The sequence below is a fragment of the Zingiber officinale genome, chromosome 9B (assembly GCF_018446385.1).
Source record: "Zingiber officinale cultivar Zhangliang chromosome 9B, Zo_v1.1, whole genome shotgun sequence".
NCBI classification, from domain to species: Eukaryota; Viridiplantae; Streptophyta; class Magnoliopsida; order Zingiberales; family Zingiberaceae; genus Zingiber; species Zingiber officinale.
Window position 1 is genome coordinate 94,091,342 of NC_056003.1, and position 10,390 is coordinate 94,101,731.

General features: G+C 37.5%; 1 protein-coding gene across 1 annotated transcript; it reads left to right on the top strand.

The window, feature by feature from the left end:
• Window positions 1-1,499: 1,499 nt before the first annotated feature.
• LOC122023174 (mannose-specific lectin-like) lies at window positions 1,500-1,928 on the top strand. The gene has a single exon (XM_042581257.1). It carries the CDS (start codon window positions 1,500-1,502, stop codon window positions 1,926-1,928), a length of 429 nt encoding a protein of 142 aa, XP_042437191.1.
• Window positions 1,929-10,390: the final 8,462 nt, after the last annotated feature.

Here is a 10,390-nt window from a genome sequence, read left to right on the forward strand (position 1 = left end):
TTATATTACTATGTTTATAATTATTTCCATTGTATGCCTTATTTAATCTTTTCATTATTGTTTTGGACAATTTGTATAAATAAGCCTATTGGATTTTGTAATAAGATGATCAAAAAAGCTTTATATTATTTCTTTCCTCTACCTATTATTTTCAATAGTACGGAGTCAGGGTGGCATGGAGTCGGGAGTGGAGCGCAGTCAGGGGAGCGATCTTCTATTGACTTTGACCACCAATTCAATAAGATTATTAACTTCTCCTTAACCACATGGTACCCTATGATTACCTCTTGTATTAGTGATCATAGTAAGTTTCTTGTAAAGTAGTTTACTTTTATTGTATTTGCATTTATATATTTGTATTCTTGTTATAATATTATTTGTAAGAATAGGGATTGTAAGAGATTTCTCTATCTCCGAAAGATATTCGAGAAGGAGAAATTTTATTAGTGATAGAATGCTACGATCGACTAGGTTTTTTACAGTAGCAACTTGAGAGGTTATGAACTAAATAAAATCTTACTATTGTGTTTGTCCTGTTGAAGTCATTCGCTCCTCTAGCATCATCATCGCATCAGTATGAACGGTTTATATATATATATATGTGTGTGTCTTTTGTTAATTACTTCTTTTTTTCTATATCTTATCTGTATGAATGGTTAGAAATAGATGAGTGCCATTTCAAATAGAATATTATTTGTAAGAATAGGGATTGTAAGAGATTTTTCTATCTCCAAAAAATTTTCGAGGAGAAAATTTATTAGTGATAGAATGCTTCGACTAGGTTTTGAAGTAGCAACTTGAAAGGTTGTGAACTAAATAAAATCTTACTATTGTGTTTGTGCTGTTGAAGTTAATCACTCCTCTAGCATATAAGCATAAACATAAACATCGCATCAATATGAATGGTTAATATATATATATATATATATATATATATATTTGTCTTTTGTTAATAACTTTTCTTTTTTCTATATGTATGAACGGTTAGAAATAGATGAGTCTCATTTCAAATAGAACCTTAAGTGAAGGAGCATTAATTTATTGCCTAGCTAGTTTTGTCATACTCTACAAATTCATGATAAATTATTTACTTTGATTATCGACAGCACAACCACTTGATATGAATTTTATTGTAGTGAAGGAGTCCCCTCAGAGCGGGGTGATGAAGTTAAGATATAGGATGTTGTTCTATTAGGTCTTAGGATTGAAATTTAGGAGTATACTCTTTTTCATACCTTGATTACTTGTACTAATGGTTAGTAGTCATCCGTAATTTTTTTCCTTCATATTTGTCTAGAGATAGATTGACAAGGGTGCTGGGACAAGCACATCACCTTTTGTAGTAATTTCGAATGCTTCAATTTTAATAAATAAATTTAAGAAAAACAATTCTGATAGTTAATTACCTCCTCATCTATAAATAGATGGGCGTTGCATGATACTCTAAACAAGCAATCACTTGACTACTGAAGTGAGTGATATCCATAGCTTAATTAACCATGGCTGTCCTTGTCATGCTCTCTGCTGCTCTCCTCCTTGGCCTCTTCCTGCCTTCCTCCATGGCCAACAACGTTCTCCTCGGTGACGAGAAACTGTTTGCCGACGAATTCCTCACCGAAGCGGGGTATAAATTCATCATGCGGAAGTCCGACTGCAACCTGGCGCTGATCGATCCCAACGACCAGCAACTGTGGGCCACCAACACCAACGACAATGGCCAAAACTGCTTCGCCCGCATGCAGACCGACGGAAACCTCGTCATCTTCAACGATGAGAAAAACGGTGTTTGGCAGAGCAAAACCCACGGCCCGGAGGGCAAGTACATCCTCGTCCTGCAGCGCGATGGCCACGTCGTCATCTACGGCAGCCCTGTATGGATCATCCCCGAACCCACGAACAGGAAGATCTCCATGGCGACTAAGAATTAGTTGGCTTCACCAGGAACCATGCATGGATAGTTTTTAAATAAAATGACGCGAGGCATAAATAATTAGCTACATGCATGGTGCGTAGCCTCGTTTTTATGTTGTACGTGACGTACTGTTAAGTTGGCGTCAGTCGGATCACCTTAATTATCTACTTGCTCTGCTCTTTTTCTTTCTTTGTTTTTTTTTTTAAGTTGAATTGCGTTGCAAAAAGGAAAACAATTAATTAAAGAAATCTAATAGCATATATAAATTAAATAATAAAATTAATACAAGGTGGAATCTAATTAACCTTCCAACGAACTTTGATAATATAAAACAATATTATATATTTGAGATTTTGGAGGAGAAGGTTTTTTAAAATTTTAGTAATCCATCTCTAATTGAAATACAGAATCATCATTTAAAACAGTGGATAGTTATCCAAATATAATAAATAATAATTATTTATGTTCATGGGGATAGTGTGTCCTCTCGAAATAATAGTTTTTATTTTTTTTTCTTTAAATATATATTTATTTTCACTCACGTAACTTTAATTACTAAAAATATTTTGACTATATCATAAATTATTTTATATAAATCATCTTTAACTTAACTCTAATCTTATGGATGATCATGATCTAAAATATTACCAAGGTCAAATTTAACAAATATTAAACTTTTCAATTGTCTTTGGGCGCAAATCTTGTAAGTAAATCTTCTAGAATATTACCAAGGTAGCTAGCTTTTTCTTCTTTAGATAATAATGAGATTGCCTTCTATTTAATTTAATTTATTGATGTATCTTTTAATTAGGTTCTAATTGAGTCACTCCTTCTGGGTTAATATAATAGTCTAGTAGTCAAGGTAATCCTTTGATAATGTACTCTTTGATACCTCTTCGACTTCTATAATCAATCTCTTTGAATGTGTTGGCACATTTTTGAATAATTGACAACCTCTAATTATTTGTCGAACCATTTAAAATGACAACTTTTTGGCCATCCTTTTCGATTAATCATTAACAGATACATACACTCATTTGGATAATTAATACATCTTTTAAATAAGTCATTTTTCACATGTAGCCTTTATATAAATTGTTGTCGTTAGATCTGCCTGACACATCCTTTCAAATAATCGATACATCTATTCGAATTAGTTATTATAGGATTAAGTATTGATTTTTTTTTTAATTTAACATTGTACCTCCCAAGTATCAATATGTGAATTTTATTGATAGATTTCATTATTGATTACTCAGGTGATTATTCAACTTCCGCTATAAAATTGATAAATTAAATTTCATTTTAAATTTTTATGTTAAAAAAATACGGATTTCACTTTAATTTTAATGATAATTTACTTCATAATATTTATTCGATAAATATTTTAAGTATTGATTTTTTTTTAAGTTAATATTGTACGTCCTAAGTATCACTATGTGAATTTTATTGACAGATTTCATTATTGATTACTTTATTCAATTTTGGTTATAAAATTGACAAAGTAAATTTCATTTTAGATTTTATATTTAAAAAAATGTGGATTTCACTTTTATTTTTAGTGATAATTTACTTGATAATATTTATTTGATAGAATAATAAATTTTAAAATATAATTTATAATTTAAAGTGTCGAAGTAAATTGAACCAGTTAAAATACTTTTTTCCTATTAACATTTTTCGATCCTCAATTTACTAAAATCCTAGGTCGTTAAGATGATACATTCTGAGCTTTTCAAAGAGTGTAAGAGACTTCTATGTCTTCATTAAAAGAGACATTTTTAGTAGAATTTTGCAATCGCCTTGGATTAACAATCACCTTGGTAACAAAGTAAAAATCGTAGTCTCTTACTTATTTTCCTTTTAAATTGTTATCTCATCTATTGTTGTTGCTTAATTAGAATTGTGCTACTAATACAAGTCAAAAGAACGAGAAGGGGTTTTATTTTCGTCTTACAGGCAATTCATCCCCCTCTTGTCAGCCCCGCTATACCAACAATACAAACACTTAAAAAAATAAAAAGAACATGCGTATAAAGAAATACTAGGCAATCGATATTTGCTTAGTTTGCAACCAAGAAGGTTGCTAATCCAAGGCAATGTAAACACTAGCAAAGTTTCCTTCTTTGAGCAAAGTTAAGGTGGAGAAGCCCCGTGTAGCATTTGAAAGCACGAATTGTAAATATAAAAAATAAAGTTGAAAATGAAGTACAGAAAGTATTGTGTTAAACTCCTAGGACCACGGTTCTATTTACAGCCTACTAGTCGAATTTGTCCATTGGCTGACGTGGTAACTCTAGGCGCCTGGAGTAGGTCCAGGCTCCATAGCGGTGTACCTTATCTGCTCCCAACGACTTGAAGATAACACTTTATCAGAACTCGGGCGCCTAGACCAATCCAGGTGTCTGGAGTGTTGCTAACGTGGACTCCAAACGACATCCATAGCAATGTTCTTAAAGAGACGCTTGTTCTAGCCCAAGGTGATCCGAGCACCTGGACTTGGTTCAAGCGTGGACAAGTCAAGACAGAGTTGACTTATTCGATTGCTACTCCGGTCGCTTGGGTGATTCTCTAACCATCCAGACTTTGACTCACTAGAACCCAACTCCGGCCTTCTCCTCGAGTAGTCTTCCTCTCTGACTTCTCATCCCTCAGAAGCGTCGTGGGCGTCCTTCTCGCCTGCTGGTGTACTCTTCCACAACTTCTCATTCCTAGGATGCATCAAACTCGATCACTCACTTCCTGTTCTATCCTTCCCGTCCGCTGCGTCTTCTGCTCGTCTTGCTATGTTCCTAAGTCTCTACATACTTAGACACAAGATATCAAATACACAGGACCTAACTTAACTCATTTGATTACATCAAAACTAGTTCGGAGTACTTATAGGTATAACTTACTAATCAATTAGATAGATGAAAAAGAGTCAATCTCCAGCCTTTGAACGATTGATCTGACGTGACAATCGATTGGGGGTAAGATCAATCCATTGGGAGGTGTTTTCCAGCCCAAAACAAATCCTAGAAAAGAGGGTTTCGAAAAGAGAATGAGTCATCAGTTCTTGAGAAGTTTGAAGCAAAGTGTTACTATATTTCTAACTGTTCAAGAGATATTTTCAAGCAACAAAATACCAAGCTAAGCAAGATTTCATTATTATAGAGTCATTTTCAATTTCCTTTGTATTTGATTTTGCTCTTCTTATGATATTCTTGTGCTTAAATTTGTACAAGGTTTCTCTGCCCCCGGAAAGTTTTCAAGAATGAGGTGTTCATATATAGTGGATATTGTGTGTGAGGAGTGGATCATTTGATTAGTCATTTCAAAGAGGTGAATACCAAATAAAATCGAAAGAGTTAGCACCGTGCTTATTTTACTTCAAGTTTTCGCTGTCATTCAATGTCAAAGAAGTAAAGCGAGCTATTCAATCCCTGAGCTATTCAATCCCCTTTCTAAATCATAAGTGTCCTAATAGTAAGCCATCCTTACTTGTTAAATGGTACAAGTTAGAGATATTCTCTTTACTTGGTTTTGCAATGATTTATTTACGCATCCATTTATTTGATATTAATCTTTGTGTCAATATAGCACGATTGATTTTCATCCAATATTAACACTCTCATATGTATTTACTATACTGACATTTTAAAAACATGCACTCCAGCTTGATCACTCCAATTTATATATTACCCTACATAAATCACAATCATTAATTTCCAATAATTTTTTTTTGTCTTTTGTTAATAACTTTAATTTTTTGGTATCTCTTATCGATATGAACGGTTAGAAATATATGAGTCTCATTTCCAACAGAACCTAGCTACACTGGAGGGGCATTTATTGGCTAGTTTTGTCATACTACTATACAAATCAATTTATTTAATTAACAAGTGATATAGATCCATTTTAATTAGTACTCATATCAAAATTTAATATATAGTTGATCCGATGCATGATTGGCTAGTTTTGTCATACTACTATGAATTTGTATGCAATGCATGATTCTTGATAGTGTTTTTTTCCCATTAACTAATTTAATTAATTAACAGTATTGTTTTTGAGTTTTAGGTATCGTAAATTTAATTACCTCCTCGTCCTCCAATCCTCATTTATAAATAGATTTTATATGTTAAAAAAAATATGGATTTCACTTTTAATTTTAGTAATAATTTACTTCATAATATTTATTCAATAAATATTTTAAATATTTTTTTTTTAAAGTTAATATTGTACATCCCAAGTACCACTATGTAAATTTTATTGATAAATTTTATTATTGATTACTTCGATGATTATTCAACTTCGGTTACAAAATTGACAAAGTAAATTTTATTTTAGATTTTATATGTTAAAAAATATGGATTTCATTTTTAATTTTAGTAATAATTTACTTCATAAAATTTATTCGATAAATATTTTAAGTAATGATTTTTTTAAGTTAATATTGTACGTCCCAAGTACCACTATGTGAATTTTATTGATAGATTTCATTATTGATTACTCAGGTGATTATTCAACTTCCGTTATAAAATTGACAAAGTATATTTCATTTTAGATTTTATATTTTAAACAATGTGGATTTCACTTTTAATTTTAATGATAATTTACTTCATAATATTTATTCAATAAATAATTTAAGTATTATTTTTTTGAAGTTAATATTGTATAATCAACTTCGGTTATAAAATTGATAAAGTAAATATCATTTTAGATTTTATATATTAAAAAATACGATTGCACTTCTAATTTTAATGATAATTCACTTGATAATATTTATTTGATAGAATAATAAATTTTAAAATATAATTTATAATTTTAAAGTGTTGAAGCAATAAATTGAATGGGTTAAAATACTTTTCCCTATTAACATTTTTCGATCCTCAATTTACTGAAATCCTAGGTCGTTGAGATGATACTTTCTAAGCTTTTCAAAGAGTGTAAGAGACTTTTTTGCCTTCATTAAAAGAAACTAATCCGGTGATAAGGGCCCACCCCTCATAGGATCATTGCCACGATGGAGGTCAAAGGTCAGAGTCAGGGCAGTCAACGCCCTTGTACCACCGACCGATCGGGCGACCCACTCGCTCGACTGGGACAAAGCAGTACCGATCAGATATCATCATAGCTCGGCCAGGCACCGAACTTCCGATGCTCAGAACATGACATACACCGAGCAGACAGCTCGCTCAGACTTACATTGAACCTCGGAACTGGTGAAAAGGGATCGCAACCCAACAACGGAGCTTGGACAGTGGAATGTTGGTCGAGCGGCCACTCCGTTCGGCCCAAGGGCTAGACCACCCGAACAGTTAAAGGTTGGCCGAGCGGCCATCCCGATTGGCCCACTAACAGACAAAAGGAGGATCAGCCGATATCCTCATGGGAACTCGTGCCATCGATAGACGACATGATTAGCGGCATGGACAGGTAGAGGATCGTACTGTGGAAGCTTCCACTGTCATGTCAGAGATATGCTCGGGTCATTGAGGTATGACGTTAGAGACGCTTACTTGAGATGTCTTTTTAGGGGAAGCTTTGAGAAGCGTGCATGCCTCGAGGAGCGTGCACGTGCTCCCCTAGAGCCCTATATAAAGGGCCCCAAGCTTCAACGGAGGTATGCATAATCTCTACTGTAGCTACACTGTTACTCTGTTTCTCCGTTTCCTTACACATTGCGGGAGATTGACTTGAGTGTCGGAGGGCCATCGCCGGGGAACCCCTCCCTGTCTCGGCACTGATGCTGCTGTGGTTGCAGGTCTCTTTGACTTGGAGTCCGCCAACAGACAACAGGAGTGTCACGTCCCCCATCGTCCATATCCTCAACTTTTGGATAGGATCAAATTTGACGCCGTCTGTGGGAACGCACCTGCATCCGAGTTGAGAAGATGGAAGAAACTGGATGACTTCACACCGTGACGCTCACTCAAGAGGAGCTCGATATGCTCGTGCAAGCTCGAGCAGCCAAAATAGTCGAGCAGCAATAATAGAAGGCGCTGGCTGATCGATTGACACAACAAGCAACATCGGCATCGGGAGGTCGAGTAATGCAGGAGGACCGACCGAAATAGCTCTATATCTGGGGACAAAATAGAGGGTCGACCGGCACGCAGGGAGAAGCACCCCCATGCCGATATCGTTCCATCAAGTTATGTTCCAGACACCCTTGGAAATCGCGTAAGAAAATCAAGAGCATGGATCTTCTTCGGACGAAGCGCCCGTTCGGGATGTCCAGAAAGGCAAAGCACCGCGAGGCGACACGTCCCCCGAGTGGATCAATCGTTAGTTCTCTTAAGTAATACTGAAGGACCCTCTACTGAGACACTATGCTCCACTGGCTATTGGAGAGTACAACAGGTCGACCGATCTAGACGACCAATTGGGTAAGTTCACAACGCGGCCACATTTCACCAATACACACATGAGGTGAAGTGCCGAGTCTTCCTTACCATGCTCTCCGACTCGACACAACGATAGTTCAGGAGACTGCCGGATGAATCGATACAAAGCTTCAAAGATTTTCGGACGGTCTTTCTACATCATTTTACAAGCAGCAGGTGCTACTAGAAGATGAGCGTCAACTTGTTTTCTTTGAAGCAAGGGCCAAGAGAAACCCTCCGAGCGTACATACAATGCTTCAACCAGGTAGCGATGGATATCCCCTCAGTTTCATCCGAGACCGTGATGAATGCCTTTATACAGGGGCTCGTCGAAAGGGATTTCTTCCGATCGTTTATCAAAAAGCCACCCGCGACTACGACCACATGCTGAAGAAGGCTAACGAGTATATAAATGTAGAGGAGACCCAGGCGACAAGAAGAAAGGAAGCACTGGCCGAACCCTCTGCGCTGACCGAATGGCAGCCGCCAAGCAGCCACCAACCACCAAAAGGGCCCAGAGCCGAAGGCCGACCACACCAAGAGGAGAGGGCGCATGTCGTGCAACATGTGGCATCCGAGCAGCAAAAGGTGTCAAAGGGCAAGGTATGGACACCTATATTCTATTCCTTCCACTAATCGACGTCGCACAACACACGAGATTATTATGGTCTGACGCCAATTACCAGACCAGCCTCGAGGGGCTATCGTCGCCGATAATCCCTCGCCCGACCAGCGGTGTGAGCATCAATCCATAGGGCAGTGGGAAGATACAAGAAGATCACTTGCGCGACAACAACATCATCAGCGAAGGGGAAGCATTGCTCCTTCCTGAGCCACGCACGAGCGAAACAGGTCATCTGCTCGGGAGGAGGAAAATAGAAGTAATGTCACTCGGGGAGAAATAAACATCATCATCGACGGACCAACCGGGGGTGACTCTAACCGAGCCCGGAAGTCATACGCTCGGTGGTTGGAAATTCACACCGTGGGCTGTAGCCGAGAGAAGGCGAACGGGTCCAAAATTAGCTTCAGGCCCCGGGAGCTTGAGGACGTGGAAGTCCCTCACAATGACGCCCTCATCATCCAAGTGGTAATCGCTAACTATACTATCCACCTAATCTTTGTTGACGCAGGGAGCTCGATGAATATAATCTTCAAAAAGGCTTTCGATCAACTCCAATCGACCAAGGCGAGCTGCTGCTAATGACAACCCCATTATATGGATTTACCGGCAACGAGGTTTTGCCATTGGCCAAACCAAGTTGGCCATATCACTGGGAGAGGATCCGCTCAGGATGACCATAGCCACAAACTTCATTGTGGTACATGCCCCCTCGACCTACAATGTCATCCTGGGCCGATCGGTTCTCAATGAGTTCCAAGCGGAAGTTTCAACCTACTGGCAGAAGATCAAGTTCCCGGTAGACGACTAGGTGGGAGAAGTCAGAGGTGATCAGCTAGCCGCTCGGCGCTGCTATGTTAAGATTATTGGTTGCTACTCAGAATATCATACCGGTTCCCCTGTACAAAAATTTTGTACAAGTCCTGAACCATTCCTAACAACCTATTATGTTCTTTAGAAATTAAATTTGGAATTGGAAATAGAACTTAATATTATTAATTCCAAATTTAACTTATTTGTTCTTAGAGGTTTAGACTTGGACCACAAACGATGCTTAACATTATGTTGGATCGAGAAGCGCTAGAGAGGGGGGGGGGGTGAATAGCGCTCATGGCTTTCACTATTTTCGAATTCATAAATTGTACGAGTTTAAGCAGCGGAATAAAGAAGAAGGGAACAAAAACAATACACAAGGACACGAGGAGTTACTTGGTTCGGAGCCTGTGGCGACTCTACTCCAAGGCCCGCGATCGTTGATCACTTCCGGTGGGAAACAACTATAAGCTCGAAACAATAGTACAAATTAAGATTTACAATGAGTGCGAGAATGTAAATTATACCGAACGACAGATTCTAAAACAACGGAGCTCCGGGTTGTCGGAAGGTTGCTGCAGTACTTCGGGATGAACTTGTTAGCAGTTGAACGCAGAAGGATCGCTTGTGAATGCTTGAATTTAGTGCTGTTCGAACCCTCCTTATAAACAG